This window comes from Phlebotomus papatasi, chromosome 2, assembly GCF_024763615.1.
Source record: "Phlebotomus papatasi isolate M1 chromosome 2, Ppap_2.1, whole genome shotgun sequence".
Taxonomy (NCBI): domain Eukaryota; kingdom Metazoa; phylum Arthropoda; class Insecta; order Diptera; family Psychodidae; genus Phlebotomus; species Phlebotomus papatasi.
The window spans coordinates 79,219,312-79,243,781 of NC_077223.1; the positions used below are offsets into that span (position 1 = coordinate 79,219,312).

At 33.0% G+C, this 24,470-nt stretch overlaps 1 protein-coding gene across 1 annotated transcript; it reads right to left on the reverse strand.

The window, feature by feature from the left end:
• On the reverse strand, window positions 1-24,451 carry LOC129804576 (uncharacterized). Its single transcript, XM_055851993.1, has 8 exons — window positions 24,128-24,451; window positions 16,571-16,684; window positions 15,568-16,478; window positions 15,272-15,505; window positions 8,301-8,756; window positions 7,595-8,239; window positions 840-1,772; window positions 1-775 (listed from the first exon to the last, which is right to left on the reverse strand). The coding sequence occupies exons 2-8, from the start codon at window positions 16,620-16,622 to the stop codon at window positions 206-208; spliced, it is 3,801 nt and encodes a 1,266-aa protein (XP_055707968.1). The 5' UTR covers window positions 16,623-16,684; window positions 24,128-24,451; the 3' UTR covers window positions 1-205.
• Window positions 24,452-24,470: the final 19 nt, after the last annotated feature.

Below are 24,470 nucleotides of genomic sequence, written 5' to 3' on the forward strand. Positions count from 1 at the left end.
TCACATTTACTGCACCCTACTACCCTTTATTAAACATATTTGCAAAAAAATACAAGATAATTTTGTAGAATATACATAAGGTTCATAAGATTTGTCTGGTAGTGATTTAGTAGTATGTCTCTCGATGGCTCAGAAAAATTAGTAAAAATAGAACAAAATTTTACTTTATGAAATATTTTGTTAAGAGATTGTTGATTTGAAAAATCTACATAAAACGGAAGTCGTCCACCTTGTTTCCAGCTCTCAAGAAAATCTCGTCGGGTGTTGATGGTGATCCAATATTGTACCAATCTGGAGGAAGTCCAGCATCTTTACGGGCAGAATTGAGAGCATGACGAAGAGCAAAGATAACACCACAAGCCATTGACAATGCAGGCTCTCCTGTTGCTTTCGACCGAAGCACACCACCTGGATTAGAACTCTTCTGAAGGAAGGTAATCCTAAAGTCCACAGGAATGTCTTTAGCTCCAGGAGGTTTGTAGGTCCAAGTTCTATTTGTCAGTAGTTCACCATTTTGGCGATTAAAGACAAGGCTCTCATGGAGCCAGTACCCAACGCCCATGATAAATGAACCCTCAACCTGACCAACATCCACATTTGGGCTCAAACTCTCTCCGGTATCTTCGAGAATATCCACACGACGGAGCTGAATATTTCCAGTCAGGAGATCTACTTCAATATCTGTGCATGCTACTCCCCAAATATGATATTCCTGCGCATCACCAGGACGGAACATGTAGGTCGCGCAAAGATCCACTCCATTGAGGAAGCATGCCTGATGTCCATATGGTGATTAATTAAATTTTATAGAAGAATAATAGCAATAAAAGAGAACTTACCCCACAAAGTTCCTCCCATTTTGGCTCCTTCATCTTCTCCTTGATGGGCTTCATTCGCTCTAGAAGAGCCTGGCAAGCTTTCATTACAGCAAAAGGCACACAATCACTAGCCAAACTGCCTCCGCTCACCAAGGAATTAGGTGCTGTTAGAACACTGGAAGCCTTTACAGCAACCTTCTCCAAGGGAATCCCCAAAATATGGGCAGCTACCTGTGCTGCTTTTGTATTGATTCCTTGACCCATCTCAATCCCACCGTGAGTTATTGATACAGATCCATCACCATGATAAACAGATACAAGAGCAGGCATGGTGAAAAAGTACTCCAGGTGGAAAGTCATTGGGACAATGGAGATACCTCTCTTCTTCCAGCGATTAGCCTCATTGAAAGCATCAATTTCTTTCCTCCTAGCATCGAAATCTGTTGACTGTCGGAAATCTGTGAAGTACTTCTTCATGGGGCTGTCGTTGGGCATATTGAGGAGGCGAATCTCATTAACATCCCGCTTCGTTACATGTGCTATGTGCTCCATGATATTCTCAGCCATGGCCATTCCCTCAAGATTTCCCGGAGCACGACACCAAGTATTTCCAGGGGCATCTGTTAGGATCAATTGAGACTTCACATCCCATGCATCCCCATCGTAGACATTGAGAAAAGCTTTATTGGCAAACGATGTAACATCTTCATTGGGGGAGCAGCCGAAGTCTTCCATAAAGGAATTTTTCAACTTGAGAATTTTGCCAGAATCGTCTACTTCGCATTCGTATTCAGAAGCCACGGCATATCTTTTGCCAATTGCCGTCATGTTCTGCTCAATGGACATGACAAAGCGAATAGTGCGTCTCAAGAGATGACATGCCAAGGCTGCTGCACAAGCCACTTGGGCTGATCGTGTGATTTTCGCACCATAGGCACCTCCAACACGACGCACCTATAAGAAAAGAATTTAGAGAAAAGTTCTAATGCCATCATTTATTGTTAAAAACACTTTTATGCTTTATTCACAAGGGCAATGGGGCACCTTTAAAATAGAACTTTTCTTATGTAGTTTTAATTTTTCTAGGACCTCTAGGACCATATAAAATAACGTATATAGGTTTCTCAAGTTTCATAAGTTATTTTCTAGGCATCGAGAAGCATTTAAGAGTAGATATTGCTTGCCCTTATAAGATAGCATTGAAATTTATAATAGAAATAAAAAAGAGTTAATTAAATTTTATTAATACCAATATAATAAAAATTTAAATGTTTTTCAGAGTTATTATCCTGTTTTCATTTTTCTCTAATTGCATTGTTAATTATTAAGATCATGATCAACTGAAGTGAATGTATTCACAAAATGGGGGATAAGGCAATAGCAACTTTAGTTGTTTCGCAATTGTTTTTTTCCGATATTTCTGTAAAATTATGAAAATAAATTTAATAAATTTTTGTATAGCAAGTTAAAATAATTAAATGATTTTCAACGATTTTAGAATTATAAGTTAGCATCTGGATCCTATCAAGTAGGGTCCAGTTTCTACTGTTTTAAGTACCATTGGGTTTCATCCGTGCCATTCAAGCTAATAGGGCTTTAAAAGCCCATTTATTGGATAATTTCAAAATCGGTGATGGCCAAAATCCCGAACGCCAAAATATCAAAAGGGCCACAATCCAACAATATGTATAATATATTTTCAATAAATAAATAAAACTATCAAAAATCAAAATTCTTGTTTTTTCTAAGTATAATAGGGGAAAGTGGTCTGCCTTTGAATGCGCTAGCCTTTAAATTTCCAAAGCAAAAATTCGATTCTATAAACCATAATTAATTCTTTTGCTTTTAGAAATAAAAGAGAAATTGAAATAATCCAAGGCAGGCTAGTACATTCAAAAGCGGGCCACTTTTTCTTACATTACTAATTGAAAATAATAATTGCAATCATTGTAGTAATATTTTACAAAGTAGTTCGAGCCCAAAAATCTGTATTTTTTAAGTAATTCTAGAGCTATTTAATTTTTCTTTATACTTAAGATGAGTTTTAGTGTATTAAAAAATCTTTTGATTTGTCTTAAAATTTATGAAAATAGAAAAATAAAAGTCAAAGTTAAACAATTGACTTAACCCTTTAAGGATGAATGGGACACCGGTTTCCCAAAAATAAATACTTACTTTTCGAACTCAGGACTATTCAGAGGACGAAATAACTTTCTATAGTCTAAAAACTTGTTTTTGTTTTTGGAACACCGGTGTCCCATTCGTCCTTAAAGGGTTTTTTATCTTTACTACAAATTTTTCTAATATAGGATTTTTATTGTCCGAAAAAATACTTTTTTAATGTATGTAGATAAATCGAAGGGACAAATGTGACAATTAGAAAATTTAAAAATTTGTTATCTTAGGGGAATGTTGGCATGGTTCGCACAGAGTGAACCATCAAACAACGCAAATTTTTTCTTTATTTGCAAAGTTCTAGTTTGTCATTTCTTAGCCATAAGATAGATCATTATTATGTTTTTTGAAACGAGATGAGAAATGGTAGGTCAGCTCTATGCAAACAAAGAGAAAACTCGCATCGTTTGAAGGTTCACTCTGTGCGAACCATACCTACATTCCCCTATGGCTCTGGCTTAATTTTTCAATTTAGTTAAAATTCAATATATTGAAATTTCACATCTTACTCTTTCAAATCCAAATCAGATACATTTTTTTCTTTCTGCCTAAATAAAGGGGTGGCAAAGCGTCCGCGACTTTGCGAGCTGCTTGAACTCCCGAGAAAGAGTTCTGCCTTATATACCTTTTCGCAAATTTTTCTGATGTATATAGAAAATTATTGTCGAATTAAATTTGTCTATAAATCACCACAAAACCAGCTTGAAGTTGAAAATTGTTCAAGAAGAGGGTTTCAAAAATTCATTAACCTTTTAATTAATTAATCGAACAAATCGGACGAAAATTAAGCTTTGACCTTCAAGATGGCGATTTTTCCGGTGATAAGTGTCTACGGACGAAATGTTCAGCTGATCTACCTCAAAAACATACCGTCGTTGCAGGTGACTTTGCACTCGGGGGGTGACTTTGCACTCTGCTGTTCGTGAGACTTTGAACAATTCTAGCACTTATTGATAGTCTTCGCCGATCCGGTCTACCATGTCAAAGTATATAGGGATATGTTAAGTACCAAGTAAGGTACAATGATCCTCAAAAGGATTCTTGTAGTTTCAGTAATAGTCAATGAAATCCTAGTATAGGTATTTTGTCAAAAAACGACTCCGCGAAAAAGTTATCTGAAGATCCAATTCCAAAATCGATTTCAGAGAAGTAAATTGCCCAAATCTATTCTAAATTTATCTGGCTAGAATAATCCCCTTCGATTTTGTTCATTATTTTTATTAAAATACTTTTTTGTCACGATTATCTTCCTAAGAACGCATGATTTATGTTATAAAATTGCATATAATGGTCATTCTAAAGCTTTATTATAGAAGTATTTGGCTAAAAATGATCCAATTTTTTGATAATTTAAGATAAAATGACCGAGATCTACAAGATGGTGTAGTCGCCATCTTGATTTGACGTTTCTGTCCGCCATTTTGAATAACTGTCAAAACAAAAATCTCATCCGATTGAGCTGAAATTTTAGTATGTTCTAGCTGATGTCAAAACCTTTTCAGAACATATACTAAATTCGACCTAGGTCAAGCGATTGTCTGGATACTGGGGCTCTAAGTTCAAATTTTTGACATTTTCATAAATACAGAACTACGGAGAGCTTCTTTTATCGAAACCATCACAATAAAAGGCAGTACTATCGTTAGGCGATGAGATCTAAATAACAAACAAAAAGAAAAGTAATGTTACTCTTTATAACAGCATGTTATTTGGAGATATGAAACACTTTTTTTGCAAATATGAAAAAATAAAATAAATAAATAAATGCATTTTTCATTTATTTTTTTAATTATGTAAGAGCAAATAAATATCTAAAATAAAAGCCTCAACCATTTTAAATAGTTACTGAGGCATTTCGTTTAGGTTTTAAAATTCAGTATTAGAAAATAAAGGTCGACAATATATGAATATTTCAAAATTTTAAACTTTGAGCCTCTGTATCTAGGTGAATACTTGACGTAGACTGAAACATAGATACGTTCTGAAAAGGTCTTGATATCAGCTACAACATACTAAAATTTCAACCCAATCGGACCAGTTTTAGGTTTTGACAGTTATTCAAAATGGCGGACAGAAACGTCAAATCAAGATGGCGATCATGTCATCTTGTAGATCTCGTGCATCTTACTCTTATATGTGAAGATTTTCATTGTCGTTTATTATCAGAAATTATTGATTTTTTAGTATTTATTAAAAAGTGCAAAGTCACCCGCACCTTATCCCCAGTGCAAGCCTTTTTTCTTGATTTTTTTTTAACATAGTAAAATTTTATAAAATTAATACTAGTGGCACAAAATCCATTCATTAACAACTGAATACAAATAATTTTACTCAAAAACCCCCCTCCCTTCACTCTAACTATCCACTTTTAGAGGGCAAAGTTGAAAAACAGCGAAAAAACGTGCAAAGTCACCCGCAACGACGGTATCCAAAAATGAACGAAATCGCCAGGGCCAATTTTTTGCAAAGTTCGAAAAACTTCATTTTTGACCTATTTTTGGGGGATAGGGAACGCATGAAAAGGGAGGGGGAAAAACTAAAGAGGTTGGGTTCGAGATAACGTCATTTGAGGAGGGGTCATCGAAGACCGAAAGTTGATATCTCTTACCATTTGACAGGCAGGATGGAGAGAAGTTGCAAAAAAACACGATTTTTAAAACTGCTCTCTCTTGGAGTTCGAGCAGTTAAAAATTCAATTTAAAATTTCAAGTGAAATTGAAATTTCAATTTTTATTTGACAGAAAGAGAACAATCAACTGATTTTAGTATCAAACAGTATAGGAGGGAAAATGTCAATCGATTGAATTTCATTGAATTGAAAAAAATGTGTGTTAACGCCATTATTATACATAAAAGATGAAGTGTCTTTAAATTTTTGATTAACGCGACAACACAAACTGTGGAATCTTCAACCCAAAAAGATCAAAAAACTCACTCTTCTTCAGAGCTTTCGACACGCTCCGTGCCTTCCTCAGTGGTCGAGTGATGTCAAAGATCTCTGGATTTCGTTATTTGGGGGATTTTACAAACTTTGCGGGAGGGTTCCAGGGCGCTCATACAAATATCTCGGAGACATAGCACCAAACGTAGTAGTAAAGTAATCCATTGTTCCCTAAAACTTCAGTTGTCTCCTGATGATTGAAGAGTATTTGGTGCTGTGTCTCCGGGATATTTGCATGAGCACCCTGGAACGCTCCGGCCAAGTTTGTAAAATCCCCCAAATAACGAAATCCAGAGATCTTTGACATCACTCGACCACTGAGGAAGAGACGGAGCGTGTCGAAAGCTCTGGGTATGAATTCTGAGATGGTGAGTTTTTCACGTGAGAAATTCACAGCTCTAAAATCATCTTTAATAAGCATTTTGCCAAGATTTCGTAAAAATTTTTATGTGAATTCTAAGATGCTGTAAGTGTTTCACGTGACACTTTTTGTGAAAGCTTCACCAAACGCTTACAGGAAACGATCTAAAAATCGTGAGTTTCTCACGTGAAAAACTCACGCATCTCAGGAACTTTCATACCCTGGAGAAGAGTGAGTTTTTTGATCTTTTCGGGTTGAAGACTCCACAGCTTGTGTTGCCGCATCCGGACGGAGCTTCCCTCCGAAAATTTCCACTGAAGCTGAACGGCAATTTCCCCCACGTTTTTGATTAACGTAATAAAGCCAATAAAGCGAATTAAAATCTAGCAAAATCATCGCATGTCTTTCAGCGCTTGTCCTAAGATATTTGAGAACCTACACAAAATCAATTTTTGAAAATAGCTGGTCGAGATAGAGTAAAATTAGCTTTCAATAAAGTTATTTCTAATTAGGGTCGAATGAACACCTATTCGACAGGGAACCCCTATTGACACTTTTGTCAAAATACTGAAATTTCTAATAAAGTATAAGTAATATGTCGTTTTATTATTAATCTATGTTTTTCGATAAGCATAAGTGTTCAAATTTCGTATTCCAAATGGTACAGAGTAGGGTGTCAATAAGTCCTGACACGAGTTCTTATAGTGTCAATAGGTGTTCCTTTCATCCTAGTAAACTTTCTAATTGGTAAACTTTCTAATTAGTAACCTATGGGGGTTGATAAAATACGATTTATATCTGTTTTATTACATTTTGCTCCAGGTCCTCCTTGCAATTCAAACCCACACTGGTTTTCCGGATAAAAGCTGGATTTTCTTATCAGAAATTGCCTTACTTTAATTAAAAATTATGCGCAGTAAATATTTATTCTGCTTCTAATCTTTACGTAGATCAATTGTATAATTGACTTCAATCTGCCTTATTTTCCCTATGATGATTTATGATGGAATTTCACACATTGAACATTGTAAAAGAAAATTGGATATGTAATAAAAACATTCGCAAAAAGTTCAAAGATCAAGAATTGCATAATAAAGAACGTGCTCATCATTTTAGTTATTATAAAATGTAGGTAATTGAATAGAATAGAGAATCGTCTTAAAAAATTTCTAAAGATCCAACAATGACCGTTTTTTATTCCTTCATAGAGAATTTAACTGACTATAATTTCACGCACTATGAGGATGATCTCAAGTTTTGGGAAACCTTGAATTATCGCTGCGGGAAAAAAAAGCTTACCTGAAGATTAATGGCATTTTCGGGCATTTTGAGACAATCTGATATAGCCACCTGGGTCTGATCCATCCATTGGGTGGCACTGAATACATCAATCCCGTCCTCCACGGGAACACACACTGTAGTCTGGGGCTCCATTGTGTAGTGATATTGACTTCCGATGTCAAATCTTCCACTTATCTGATGACTTCCTTTCACACCCTGATACTTTGTCGGATTTTTAGGCTTTGTATGCAACTCACTGGCAATCCGATGCCATGCTTTAGCCTCCATAACATCCTTTAAAGTCACGAGGAGTTCCCGGTTTTGTGGTTTCGTGTAAATAACCTTGACGAGCTTTGAGGCTGTTTGTGCTAGAGATAGACTATCAGCCACAATTACTCCCACAGGTTGTCCATGGAAGGCTACAATGTCACTAGCGAAGATTTCTTCATTTGCCGTGGTAAACGGCACTTTCATGGACACAAAACTATTTATCCCAGGAATATCTTTCGCGCTAAAAAAGGCAACAACTCCGGGAACTTTGAGAGCTTCGGATGGATCAATTTGCGCAATCTTGACCTTGGCCTCTGTTGCTAGCACAAAAGCCGCCCACAAGTCATCATCACGATATGGATGATCATTCATGTATTTTGCCTCACCGGATACCTAAAGTCCAAAGACATTCAATTAAAGACCAGCAATTCACAACTACGCAGCAAATTTTTACCTGAATAAGAGCCTCTAATTTCTTCACTGGTTTCGTGAGTGGCCAGTTCTTTTCATATGTATCAAAAGTCTGGGTTCCAGAAGATATTTCCCTGTCTATTTGTGTAGCACCACTCTTAAATTCTGGCTTCAATTTGCCCTCTGGACATAAATCCAGGCAACTCTTGTAAAATAGAGCCAATGCGAGATTTTTTCTATACTCTGGAGAGGCATCCGGAAGTTCCCAATCCGGATTCAATTCTCCCCCCAATACACTTAGGACTTTCTGGTAAAAGCTATCATCAAAGAGATTTACATTTTGAAGGAGCTTTTCTGTTTCGGTAGCATGCACAAAATTGGGATTTATTCCACCAAAGCAAATAGTAGCTTTCAGAAGCTTTTCTTTAGAAGCATCAGCAAATTCATACACAAAAGCCGCATTTACATAAGCATGGGCGTTTTGGGCACGAGGCATAATCTGTAGAGAAATTATTTATTTCACATTAATTGAAATCCCAATCATTACGCTTCTTTAATGTCTGTCCTCATGTATTTTGTCTAATCGAAAAACTAATTCATTACAATTAACTTGCACTGCCTTCAACTTCAACATAAAGTGGAGGATAAAAGCAAAATGATTGAGTAGATGCATCATGCAATACTTAATTATAAAGCAGTGAAACCATTTTAGGTAAAAGATAGTAATAAAAGTAACAGCTTAATTTACGTTTTATAAATAGCGTGCATTAAGTTGCATCTTCTATTTCTATAACATTTTTGGAAGAAATATTACAATGTCTTGTTTAATAATTTATTGAGCGAATAAAGGAATTTTATTAAAAATAAGAGCTTTATTGAAAATGAAGTTAACCAGACTTTTTCATAAGTATTTGTAGGTATCAATGGAAATTCGTAGTTTAATAAAAAAAATAATTTTCTAAATCAATTTTTTTAGTTTCAGGCTTAAATTTTTGAAAACATTAAAGTATTGGATTTTTTATGATTCAAAAAATTCAATTGCGTTTTATATTAAACGTTCAACTGAACTACGGTTTAGTAAACCGATTTTCTAGCTTAAATGGACAATCGAAAATTGGTTTTTATAGACCTATAAAATATAATATAAAATTATAATTGTTAAACATAATTACAGATATAGTTATGCTCCTGTTCGGTCAATTACTTCTGATCGTATTTAGGGGGAATTAATGGGACAGAAGTAAACATTTTTAGTTTTTTTGAAACCGATTTTTATTATGCAGTATTTCGACCATTTCTTCAGTGGACAAGGATCTCTATATTCAATGAATTCATATAGGTCTCATCCTTTAAAGTCTAATAAAAAACTCGAAGTGTTCATAACTACCCCATGTTTTCTATTAACCAAGCTTCCCTTATTTTCAGAGAAGATACAATTTTTGAACATCCTACGGGAAGTGGAGCACCTTTAACTCTTTAAGGACGAATGGGACACCGGTGTTCTAAAAACAAAAGCATTTTTTTTTGAGTATAGAAAGTAATTTTGTCCTCTAAATAAACAGAAAAAAAAATAGTTTCGTTTTTGGAACACCGGTGTCCAACTCGTTCCTAAAGGATTAAAAAAAGAGTTTTTCGCCTATTTTTAAATGAAACTGGTTTTTAACGTGACTTAATTTAGCTGGATGAGGACGACCCAGCCTGGAAAGTCTTTAGAGGCGGGCTTTATGCATCGAGGAGCCTCAGATGGACCGACGGCGTGGACCAGGACGCCAGCTCATTAGGGGTGCGGAATTGGAGAACAGTGGCGCGTAACAGGCTCGATTGGCGACGGGTCCTGAGTCAGGCCAAGACCAGTAATTGGTTGTAGCGCCGGATAAGTAAGTAAGTAGTTATTTAGCTCCACAGACCAATCGTAAAGCTAAATTACATTATGATAAGGCTAAATTTTATTCAAAAACAGGAAAAAGGCTTATTTCAAAGCCTTGATCTACTTCCCTCTAGTACGTAATATACACGGTTGGAAAAGAGATGTTAACATTTTTTTTAAGACAACAGATCATTTAATAAGTCCATAGGATGACATATAGATACGCCATTATTAAAATATCTTCAATATATCTTGAATTATTCTTCTTTTAAATGATATATAAATAAATACAATTAAACAATATTAATACAAATAGGAAAAAATTAAATTTTCCCAAGATTTTTCATTCTAATAACCGGCTAGTAAAATCTATTATCCTCGGATATTAGAATCTAAAACGGTCTTCAGACTAGAGGTTCAGCCCAGTTCCTGAAGGTCTCGAAATCCTGAATAGCAGGCAATTTTAATAACCTAATAACTTTAATAACAAAATCCCAATTTAAATTTTTCCAAAAAATCTAAATTGATAAGAAATTAGAGCAGTTAAGCCATTTGGCTAAGCCTTAGGTCTGAAGCCCGTATAAGAGAGGTTTGATTGAGGTAAGATCAAGGATAGTAGAATTTACCATCCAGCCTATCCAGCCAATTTATTATTATTAATCGTGTCGAGGCCTAAAAATTAAGCATGTTTTGCCCAAAAACAGGCCACGTTAATGGCAAGTGGACTTGCCGACATCAAATCCCCACATCCAGCCAATAGAATTTACTATCCCGAGGATAGTACATTTAAAACAAGAGTACGTATATTCTACATTTTTTATCATATGAAAATGATGATAAATTTTACCATCCTAGTTTCCTCGATGCATGATACAGTTGTTAGAAGTAATCTACCGAATCTACCTAAGTGCTTTTTTTAAATGGAAAATTCTGAATTATATTTTTGATTAATCACTATTATTTACGTAAGAAAACACGCAAACCAAATTCAAGCTGATCCTAATAGTTACAAAACTTTTCACCATTATTAGGACGATTCAGATTTGGTTTTCAGATTTTTCTTGTGGCACTACAAGCAAAACCAGTGCCGAATGATCTGAAGGGAAATTGTGTAACATTATGACAATGTCTTATGACAATTTTTTATGATAAATTCTAGAGTAGGACAACGATAAATAGTGAGCATCGAATTGCCATTGCAAGTAGCTCTATGAAGTTTTTAATAATTGATATGAGATGGATTTTTGATTGAGTCTTTCGAATTTACCCCATAAAAATTTTAAAATTTGTCATATAACATTGTTATAATACTACAGAATTCCCCTAATGGTCTGGATGACCAAAAGATGTCAATATTTCAGAAAACGTTGAAAAATATATATATATATATATATATATATATATATATATATATATATATATATATATATATTTATTGACCAAATCTCTCAGTTACATAGTAAAAGATATTTCACAAGTCAGAGATGAAAATGAATTCTTACAACTGTTGAGTCAAATTCGGAGTACCCATCCTTGGATACAATAATAGAAAAGTAAAAGAAAAATTAATATGAAATACATGATGACCTTGTCTGGAAGAAAATTTACATGGTAGAAGTAAAAACTAATAGAAAAAATCTTCAATAATTCCAAAGAAAGAAAGATGTTGCGGAAAAGCTGAAGGCACAAGTGAAATTAAGTAGATTTAAAAAAAAAAAAGTGACAAAAGAAATAAAAATGAGTTATAAATTCAACATGGCTGTCCCGGAGCAGGAGCTAAACCACTAATGGTAACGTTAGAGCTATTCCGCAAAGACTCGAGGAATTTACTTTTGCGTTTATTAATCTGCTTACGAATTGGGGAAAGCTTGGCCAGACAGTGCATCCAATGGGTAGGATAGTTGAAGGGCAAATTTAGAATAAGCCGCAGGACTTTGTTTTCAACAACCTGGAGTTTATTTGTATGAGAAACTGCACAATCGCCTCAAACTGAGCACGCATACAACATAATGCCACGGAAGATGCAGTTAAAAATGAGAAATTTGTTCTTAAGGTTTAATTTGGATTTTCGATTTATGAAAGGGTAAAGGATATACGTTGAAAAAACAGTGATATTGTGTTGAACAACTCCAAAGTGAACTTAAGGGAGTTAGCTAAGATCACAAAGATTCCGTATAAATCGTTCAACATTGTATTTTGGGTATAAAGAATGTCTTCCTAAAATCGAAAAACCAGAATTGAAGTAATATGCACGAAATTGAATTTGAACAGAACTGGTCGTTCAGCCGGCACATTTGCTAGACCAGTATTTAAGGGAGTTTTACCCGAAGAGATGGTTCATCCATTTAGCAATTTTATTCCAAAGACGAATTAATATCTAGAATTATGGCCTATTTTGGAGAGTTTTCGAAAGACTCCTTTTTGGACGGAATGAAAAAGTCGGATGATCGTTGAAAACGCTATATAATCGACTTTTATCGGTGTTTTCTTGATAAATAAAATCGAATTTTAGGTAATAAATTTATTTCTTATTCATCCTATGGACTTATTGGATGATCTGTTAATAAATAATTATGTTAATTGATTTGAAAACCTAATCTTAAATGGTATTTCTGCTGTCTTAAGAAGTAAGAAGCAGTCATTTTCAAATCAAGACAATCTTGGTGGTTCAGTGCCCGCTTTGTAATCCGGATGATTGGGAGGCAATATGACAGATGTCCGCTTCGTAATTCGGATGGATTTTTTGAATTTGTTCAACGTTTCGAAAATATAATACAAGGTTTTTTTGTAGAATTAGAATAAAACTTTTAAAAAAGATTAAAAAGACATAATTAGAGAATTCTATGCTATTATACTTCATTTACACTGTGCGACACGTTGTGGGTGTCTTTGACGAGAGTGCCAAAACTTGTTAGAGGGTCATTTAAGGGTGTCAAATCTGAAGTCCGTTTGTCCGGGTCACGTCTGGATTTTTTTAAATATGCATTTTTAGTTTTTTGCTGTTTTCTAAAATTCAAAAATTTATATCTCCGGTTCTAATTATCCGGTGGTAGTCACATAAAGCTAAAATGACGCGTAATTTCATACTCTATAACTTTTGTGAACATATCAAGAACCTACGATGAAAATAAAGTGTATTTTTTAAAGATTTTTTGAAAAAGTGCACCCAAAATTATGCATTTTTCTGTGTTTTTTCCAACTTATAATAACACGGTGCGACAAAATTTACCTTTTTGTGGGTGTCTTTGACGAGAGTGCCAAAACTTGTTAGAGGGTCATTTAAGGACCTCAAATCTGCAATCCGTTTGTCCGGGTCACCTCTAGATTTTTTTGAAAAAGCATATTTAGTTTTTTGATGTTCTCTAAAATTCAAAAATTCATATCTCCGGTTCTAATTATCCGGTGGTAGTCACATAAAGCTAAACTGACGCGTAATTTCATTCTCTATAACTCTTGTGAACATATCAAGCATCTACGATGAAAATGAAGTATATTTTTCAAAGATTTTTTGAAAAAGGGCACCTAAAATGGTGCATTTTTCTGTGTTTTTTCCATCTTCTAGTAATTTTCCCACTTTAATAGATCATTTTATATGTCAAATAACTATGCCTAAAAGTTAGAGAATTTAATATTCTTTCATATCTTTTTGGTTTAAATTTTCTATCCTAATTCGTTTATTCACAATAATTTATTGAAAATAAAATGCATCATTATAAAAATAAAATCTCTTATTATATATAATTATTTGGTATCTTTGTCTAACCTACTGAAGAGCATTCTCTTTTGCACTCTCACTTACACATTTCATATAAAAAGAGGTAAAATGAAAGAAAAGAGACATATTTAGAAATAGAGAGAGAAGAATAGTTGTTTGGCACTGATAACAACTATTCTTCTCTCTCTATTTCTATATATGTCTCTTCCTTTCGCTGCACCTCTTTTTATATGAAATGTGTAAGTGAAAGTGCAAAAGAGAATGCTCTTCAGTAGGTTAGACAAAGATACCAAATAATTATATATAATAAGAGATTTTAATGTATTTTATTTTCAATAAATTATTGTGAATAAACGAATTAAGATAGAAAATCCAAACTAAAAAGACATGAAAGAATATTAAATTTATTCACTTTTAGGCATAGTAGTTGGCATATAAAATGTTCTCTCTAAGTGGGAGAATTATTAGAAGATAGAAAAAACACTGAAAAATTCATAATTTTGGGTGCACTTTTTCAAAAAATCTTTAAAAAATACACTTTATTTTCATCGTAGGTTCTTGATATGTTCACAAGAGTTATAGAGTATGAAATTACGCGTCATTTTAGCTTTATGTGACTACCACCGGATAAATAGGACCGGAGATATAAATTTTTGAATTTTAGAAAACAGCAAAAAACTAAAAATGCATATTCAAAAAAATCCAGACGTGACCCGGACAAACGGATTTCAGATTTGAGATCCCTAAATGACCCTCTAACAAGTTTTGGCACTCTCGTCAAAGACACCCACAAAAAGGTAAATTTTGTCGCACAGTGTTATTAAACAAAAACATGATCTCAAAATTATTTTAAATGTAACCGTCGATAGCTCGTCCGGATTAGAGAGCGGGCACTGTATTTTAAAGCTGCCTGAATATGCTCAAAAACCTGCCATACGTGAAAGTCCAGCCAAAACACTTTAGATAGATATTGTATTTTGTAAATTTTCGTATTAATATTATGACATTTTAGTTTTCTGTTTGAAAAAGATATTTTGATAATTTTTAATTAAAAAAAGAATATTAGTTTATCATTTAAATTTGTTATTTTCGTATTTTTTCGGTTTTATTTTGAAAAATATGAATTTTGCTTTTAAGTAATTAAAAAAAGGTTTATGGATAGATTTATTTTTCAAGTTTATATTTTTTAAACTAAAATACCTTGATGTTTAATCTTTGATTATAATTGGTAGTCATTTTACCTATGTTATTTCGATTGAGAAAATTTTTTTAAATAATTTTTTTAATAACTGATATCCACTTCATATGAAAAAAAAAATAAAATTTAGACGTGTTAGTAAAAGTTTATAGAAAAAACCATAAGGAATAATGGAATTAAAGACTTTTAAAACCTTTAAAATTATTTAAATTTATATTATTTCAATTATACTACCTTGAAACTTCGCACGAAAATTCGAGAAGGGTCAAAAGCAGGAAGTGTAACCTTCAGAATGATCTTCTTATTCATATCAATCTTCAAGTAATCGACGAGGGAAACAACCATTGTCTTCCCACTACCATCGACAATAGTCAATTTGGCTCCTACTGCTTCCAGAATGAGGAAAATATCAGATGGGAATTCTATATTAGCATGCTTGATGCTGAGATTCCCAGCAATTGTTCCAGTCTAAAATTATCAGATAGCCTTTAATTAAATTTTAAATCAGAGAATAATAGGGAATTCCTTACATTTCGTACTGGAACACTTGCAACAACATCGATATGCCTAATAAGAACACGACAGTATTCGAATTCCGGCTTTGTTGAAGCAGCTTTTTCTAGAATTTCCATCATCTCTGTAAGATTCATATTCCCGCCAAGTTCCAGAGTCTCCCCAATTGAATGCTTTCGAAGTTCGTCAACGGAATTGACATCGATAAAGACCTCAATGTTAGGATCACGACGATAGACTCCATGAGCTGTATTGCCTGCTACGAGCATGTACTTTTTGTCTCCAGACTTCTGGAAGACGGTGAAAATGTCCTGAAGATTGAGAACTTTGTGCCATTCTTTAGATTCTGAGCCTTTGAAGAACTTTTTCTCAGGTGGATGACACCTTCCTTCGCATTTTAGTCCAGTTTTAGGGCATTTCTTGGGCAAATCTTCAATGTCACAACAAAGAGCCACCAATTTTTCATCAGCATCCGTGGCCAGGGATTTAAAAGCATCGAGAATGGGACGATATCCTGTGCAACGACAAATGTTGCTCCCAAAGGAATTTTCCACTTCATCCATGGTTACTTTCCCGCCTTTGTGCTCTAGCAATCCGTACATATTCATAACCATTCCCGGGGAACAATATCCACACTGTGTACCATTGAGATTTGCCAGGCGCTCCTGGATAGGATGATATCCATCTTTAACATTTCCCAACCCTTCCACCGTGATTACGTCCAAGTTATGGCAAGAAAATACGGGAAAGAGGCATGAGTTAACAGCCCATGTAGTCTTCTCTTTTGTCACTGGATGGATGCCCTTGAGAACAACAATGCACACCCCACACCCTCCTTCCAGACACATGAATTTTGTCCCAGTGAGATTAGCTCGATTCCGGATGAAGGTATTGAGGGACGTGTCGACAGAAATTTCACTGGCCGGTACTGGAAAAGCAATTTAGAAGACAATTTTGCCATTGCATGTGCCTGATTCGAGGAAAATTGTCTTTCAAACGAAAGGAAAATTACTCAATTACCATTGTAAGGCTTGCCATTGATACTGAAAGACAAAATTCCCATTGAGCCCATTTTGGCATTGATATTTTCTCAAGAACACAAAATCACTTCACTTTTGCAGATAGAAGAAATTACTTAAAAAAAATTGAAGAAATATTTACAAAAGGTCCATAAAAAAGTTTGTATTGATTGAATTTTCTACAATAAACTCAATATTATTTTATAGAAGGTCTATCATGCTATCACAATGATTCTCTAAAATTAATTATGTTCATGTAATGAATATTATTAAAAGTTGTGTTTATGTTAATTGTATTTGTAGATAATACGACCTATTAACAAATTTTGTGGTTTGCATACACAGAAAAAATATTTCGTAAAATTATTCGTAAATGTTTGTAAATTCCCAGGTAAAGTCCAAAATCGTAAAGTTCCCTAATATCTAGTTCAAAGCCTATAATCCACAAAAAATTTCGTACTTTTTCACAAACATTGTTTTTAACATGATCACTTTACGATCTTTTTTTTGTTCTTTTACAAACATATGTTTGTAAATGTTCGTAAACACACGAAAAATGTTTGTAAAATTTTGTCATTTATTCGTAAATTTTTGCCAAGCAGAACCAAAAATGCTCGTCAAATGATCATGTTAGAAACCAGTTTTGTGAAAAAATACAAAATTTTACGATTTTTTGTGGATTATATAGGCTTTACGAAGTAGATATTAGGGTCGGGGGTGGTGTACAGGTGAAAATGAAGTGCTTGGAAGTCTTTGGAAATGGGAGAGTTCAAATATAAAGTTTTTTTTTTGCCTAATTACGAATTTTTCAGACTACGTTAGTTTTAGTTGAGATTTTTAATTCGAGCGACAGTATAATTTGAAGAAGTTTGTTGAAATTTTCAAGTTCGTCTATTACAATGGAATGGAGCAAATACCCTCAAACTTATTATAGCTTAATTTGTGTCGTGATTTTTCCCAGGAAAATATTCAGTTGAACAATAATTTTCCTTATTTTTTGCAGGAATTACAAATTCATGTACTGGCTCGCAAATAATGACATAGCATTGCAGTTGACTTTCAATCAATTTGATATATTTTTTTTCTAATTTATCGTATTCGTGGGACTTTTTCGCGAATGTCGTTAAGCGGTATCCCATAGGTTACCTCTTCCATTTTTTGTTTACCTGTTTGCATTTACTGGAAAGGTTTTAGTGTATTATATCTCTTCGATGCCAAAAGTGTTCTTCAAAAAAGTAGATTTGTGTTTTTGAGAACTATTACAAAATGAGGAACGAAAAGGTGCATTTATAATATGTAGTGCTAGACTAATTTTGGAAAGGTCTAAGCGATGTACTTCCATTAAAGAAACATTTTGGGGGTTTATTTAGATTTCGTCCTTGCTCTAAGGATTATTGAAAAATGGTTTTGAAAATTTAGAAATAGGGATTTATTCTTCGAAATATCAATTTCATTTTAAAGGGTCTCTAATATTGATGCCAATATTGTGAGAATCCTAGTAGAAGGAAATTTGTGGATAGCAATTGAAGAAACTGTTAAAATGTCGGAAAACTATAATTAGATCGTATTTCGCTATGTAGAAAGGTTTGGATGTGTTTAAAAGCTCGGCACGTAGGTGCCACATTCTTTCACTCAAAGGAAAAAGCGTAACTTTATGATTGTGGGCATTTTTCTCCTGATAATGTTGCGATAAAAAAATCTTTTTTGCGGATCGATTGGCGACAGGTGATGAGGAATTGATCTAATACAACAATAGGGAAAAAGATCATGGAAAAATAGTCATGCTTGTTGCAAAAGTTGATTAGCAATCATCTAAAACTTTTCCCAAGAGTGCAAAATGTTTTAATTTTAAAGGATTTTGAAACTAGAGAGAGAATCAAGCTCAATAAAATGTGAAGATACGTCTGAAGTGCTAAATTAGTTGTTGCACTCGTACTTTTGAACTCTTACAGACTTTCCAGCATAGTTTCAATAATTACAAACGACAATACGTATTTTTCCAAAAGTAGCTTCACAGCTTCTTAGGAAAATTCAAAATATGTTGATACCCATTCGTAAAACGCAGATAATATTAAAATATTGAAAATATGCAAGAATATCTGGCTCAAGAAATTCAAAATATAAGCAAAATTTAAAAAAATATGTGTAAAAATAAATTTCTTGAGATTTTTTTTAGAATTTCCTTAATTAGATTTTTCATCATAATAAATAAATTATTCATTTCTAAGTATAAGAAGTGCTTGAAGTGCAAGAAGTCCTGGAAGTATTGCATTATTTTCAAGAGTGTTGCGAAGTTCTGGAAGTGCGAAGGTCTCTTCCATACAAGTTGTGGAAGTGCCTGGAAGTGGTGTACACATTTTCACCCAAATATCTCCCCCTTGTTTTTCTGTGTAATGAATTTTTCTTTAATCATTTAATTACTGTAAATTTCAACTTAGAATTAGCTAAAATACATTTTTAGTCATTTTGTAGATTATAGTGGAAAGATCGTTAATTGAAGAGACTGATACTTTTTATTTATAATTTAATTTTAAAAGTCCGTTTAACGACTCAAAGTTTCAAAACTCTTTTCGCAAAACGATGTTTTTTCCTTATTAAAAATTTTCCCTCTGTTCTGAAAAGTCATAGGGGAAAGTACTCTCCTTTCGAACGTTCATGCCTTCGAATAATGTGAATTTTCTTTTAGTTTTCCTAAGAGACTTCACATTACTATCACGTAATTATCAATAATTGATGATAAGCTAACTAAAATTCAATAGAAATCTGTAAGTCTTTTAGGAAAAATGAAAGAAAGTTTACATTATTCGAAGGCATGAACGTTCGGAGGGAGAGTACTTTCCCCTACAATTTTTGATACAAAATACTAGGAAATGTATTTTTTCTGAACGTCTTTTATTTATTTTGTTTATTTTTATTTTGGATGTCATATAATTTAACTAATTTTTTAAATTTATTGATGACAATAACAACTTCAAAAAGTGGCGCTGCTTGATTTTGAATTCTTTTGAAACACTTCTTTCTAATCTCGTCTTTATAGCTTTTAACACTTCTAATTCTAACATTTTTTTTTGTAAAAATGTGTTAAGTGGATGTTAGAAATAATTGTCATTTCACATTTCAATTCGCACTATATAAATACCTTTCTAAATCAAGTGCTAATTAAGTGATTGAATATTTATCACTTCAAAAAATTAAAATGACTTAACAATTTTAAGTTAGGATTAGGGGGAGGCGGGGCAGAACGACTTTGTATTCAATGATAAATGAATACAATGTAAAAATGTTTTAGCTAAAATTTGTCTGATCCAGAGGCATGACGTTTCCTGTGTTTCCCATATGTTTCTAGCGTGCCGAAAAAACTTTTGAGTTTATTAGGTGTTTTCCGTCCTTGTAGAATGAATTAGAAAATAACACAAATACAAAATAAAACCCAATTTAATATAGAATGGGCAACCGAAAATCCGAAATTGGCAACCTACGTAATTTTGGAGATATCTCGTGAAATGTGTACGAAAACAGGAAAAACTTTACACTAAAACTGGTCGCACTTTTCAGAGCTAATGTCACCTTCTTGGTCTGATCTGATAACTATAAAATAATAGGGGAAGGCTTTCGGGCATCGCACATACTCCTGCTTCGAAAACTTCACATTTTTCCTCATATTCCTTTAATGAATCTGACCCATCTATGGCGTATTTTAACAGCTGGTTTTAAGTCATATATTTCCTGAAAAAAACTAGGTCAGATTTATTCGATTTATTAAAGGAATTTGGGAAAAGATGAAGTGTTTGAAGTCAGAGTATATGGGCAGCCTTCCCCTTACGGATAAATTAATAAAGGCTACAGTAATTTAATATGTTCAGAAACATTTTATTATAATAATTTTTTTCATTTATTTACTATAAAATTGATAAGAAAAGCATACAAATGCAAGGAACACTGATGTCAATATGACATTTTTTTTCCTGGCCAAACGAAAACTATATCGAAATCCGGGAGAATCGGATATGGTATGGGACCTCACTAAAAATATATACTGTTTAGATTAGATATTCCGTCGAGTATTTATTGTATTTTTAGAACAAATAATTTCAATTGCAAATAAATAAAATTAGTGTGAATAATACTATATCAACATACCTGATTGATTGCACTTTTATCTAATTAATTTACTAAACTAATAAAAAAACAAATTTATGGTATTATTTTAGTCCATTTTGAAATTCAATAATTTCACATTTGAACGTACATGTTAGGGATAAATTAATATTAAATTAAATTTTACTATAATTGCACTGCAATGGCAGCAAGGTGATGCAATTTTTTTGAGGAGTTTATTATTGAATATTTTTAACCAAGGGGAAGTATTTTTTTTACATCTTACGGCATTATGACAAGCTATGCTCATTAAAATTTTAATTCGTTTGAAATTAATTTTCGTTAATGAGCTTTCAAATGCCTCATTTGAATTTTTTAATCATTTAATTTTTATAAACTTATGGTGTATTTGTTGATGAAAAAGCAGACTTTGCCCGAAAGAATTATAGTTTAAAGGTTTAAATTGATTTAAACTGCAAATATTAAGTCACTTAAAGATACAAATTACACATTTTAACGCTCCTTAGCGACTGTTAATGTGAATTGCATAAAAATTTTAATGATCAAGTTACATAAAGTTGGAGTGCAAATTTTTTAAGGCAAAAACACAAAATAATTTGTTCAGTAAAATAAAAAATTTTGGTTAGTAAGAAATTCTTCACGAAAATGGCTCTAACTTGGGTTTAATTATCATACAAGACAAATAAAACTTAAAAATAAAACTTTTTTTTTAGTAAAATTTACGTGATAATTTCACACTGATTTTAATGTCATTAATTGAATACTACTAATTTGTTTTATAGTTACTAATGTAGCGTAACCAGGATCAGATTCTAAATTAGGGGAACTCAATTCTATCAAACGTATAATCCATGAGACCTATGTGCCAAAAAAGCTGTAAATTTTCATTATATTGCAATTTATCGTATTCATTTACATACAGTCCAATTCTCAGATAGAGAACGCTTAAATTTGCTCAATTTTTGATTGTGAAGGACTCCGGAATGCAGAAGGAACCCCTAAGCCAGTAAAAAGATTTGTAGGGAAAGGGCTCATGCAACGAATGAAAATCTGTATGAAGTCGTCTCAACTCCCAACTCCCAACTGAGATTTCTTAATACAGCAATTTCCTTCGAATGGCTTTGGAGGAACTTAATGACTTAACTCCCGATACTCAAGTTTCACTTTATGCAAGATTATCACTAAAACACTGTATTTATTTCATTTTTTTTGCCCACAAATAATATTAATTAGAGTGAAATAATTTAATAAGAACAATTTGGTTTAAAAGGCTACATGTTTAACTGCAATAAAATTGAAATTATTGAGCTATTTTTTTTTAATTTGCTGAATTCAAATTTATTTTAGCAACCACTATTTATGATATTTTAACCTATTTAAACGTGTTTTTGAGGATCAAATATTATTTAGTTTATATCAATAAACAAGTGAAAAACTATCAATTGTTTTTGAATGCAAAATAACTTATAAGAACAATTAATCTGAAAATTTATTTGAATTTACAAATTGTAAAAATCCTAGTGTGACAGCACGGTTAAAGGAGTTTAATATTTCTATTTTTAAACTCTGTTTTTGTGAATTTTATCATATTTTAGCTTGAAAGCTTAAGCGGTCTTCAGACTAGAGGTTTAGCCCAGTTCCCGTCGATTTCAAAATCCTAAATAGCGTGCAATTTAATTGTTTTTTGATAGTCCATTAGGTTATTTATCTTCAATAATCCAATCCTAAGTTACAATTTCCCAAAAAATCATGATTAAAAAGAAATTAGAGCAAGCCTTAGGTCTGAAGTCCGTATTAGAGAAGTTTAACATTTTAAAATTAAAAGTCTTTACATGCAGGAAAATGAATCAGCCTTTAACTCTTTAAAGACAATCGGATGTCTGGTGACTGAAAAGCAATTTTTTCCAACATATATTCCTCTATATATTCCAAAAAAAATCTTGTGACCTTCTACTTTAGATTTAATCCTTATATTTGTCTCAGAATTAAGGAGTAACCTCCGATTTCTGAGATAAATCTTTAATACGGGCTTCAGACCTAATGTCCTGGACACACTTACGACTAAAGTCCAGAGACGACTAAGCTCGTTCATAGCCAAGTCAGTTCCTGACACACTACAAACGAGGCTTAACATTTTCTGGCACTCACAAAACATAACTTTCGTGGGATTTTATGCAGATATTTCCAATGAAATACACTAGTAGTCCTTTGAAAATGAAACTACTTTTAAATTTACTTCACAATTCACGTATAACATCAAGAATTATTCACTAGAATAGCCAAAATTGGCTTAAGTCGCGAGATTGCTTCCACCTCACAAATAATTGTAATTAACCATAATTATTGGACGTGTACTGAGACATAATATTACAAATAGTTTCATTTTCTGAGGAGTATTAGTGCATTTCAGTAAAAATATCTGCATAAAAACCCACGAAAGTTATGTTTTGCGGATACCAGTGAATACTAAGCCTCATTTGTAGTGTGTCAGGAACTGACTTGGCTTTGAACTAGCTTAGTCGTCTCTGGACTTTAGTCGTAAGTATGCCCATCAGGGCATAAGGCTTAGCCATATGGCTTAACTTCTCTAATATCTTATTGGTCAAGTTTTTTTTTTGGAAAAATTTGACTGCTGTTTAAGGTTTTGAGACCCTCGAGAACTGGGTTAAACTTCTAGTCTGAACACGGTCTAAGTCTTAAATCTTTCAATCGCCAATCAAAGACCAATTCGTATTCTCTGATGAAAATCTTTAATTTTAAAGTGCCAAATCTATTTAAATCTTTAAAACTGTAAATTCCGAATTCTACGCAAGTTTTACTACAGACTTAAAAATATCAAACGTCTATAAATCGCCTTTAATTTAAAAGCTGCTTGAGATGACCTTTACGGCTTACCCGTAATTGCCACAACTTGGAATGTGAAATCCTTAGTGTTAAAGTTAAAGCTTTAAGTTAAATCTTTAAGTTTCTTTATCTCCGAATTGGGGAGGGTAAGTCTTTAATTTCAAATAAAAAATATGAAGTTTCAGTTTTTTTGACAGTAATCCGGTAAAAAAAACTGGGAAAAAAATTTCCTATGCGACGATCGCCGGATTATTGTCAAAAAATTGTTACGTCGGTTCCTTACCCTATGGTTAATTTTTTTTGATATTCTTTGAATTGTTAATTGCTCTTCCGACTATTCATTTTACTCAATGCACTGAAGATTCTTGAGAACCTTTGTTACATTTAGAAATAATTTGTTGTTCGATGGAACGTTCCAAAATGTTAGAAACACTTTTAGTTTTAAAATATAATTAAAATTTACCCGAAAAATAACAGAATTTTCAATATATTCAGAAAGCTTACTGCAGAGTCATTAATTAATTTTCAACATTGTTTCCTTTTTGGGAGATGTTCCAATAACATTGAGCTTTGAGTAGAAAATACAATTACAAACTTTAAATTAAAAATTGAAAAGCTTTTCAAACACTTGCCACTATTTTGATTAAAAAAAAATAAAAATAAAAAATAATCACAAAATATTTAAAACACTTCACAGATTCACAATTTTTTTTTCACTGAACTTTCAACAGGTAAAATCCTTTCTTGTAGAATATCTCAAGATGGACCATCCAGGTGTCTGCCGAAGTCTGAAAAATCCAACTATTCCCAACGGAGTTTCGTTTGAGAGTGAAAATCTTCATAGCACTGCCTCAGCTATTCTGCAAATTGTCCAATTTTTTTTCGATACTCTGTAATTACCTTAATGATGATGATATTCATAATGTTGGTGATTGAAT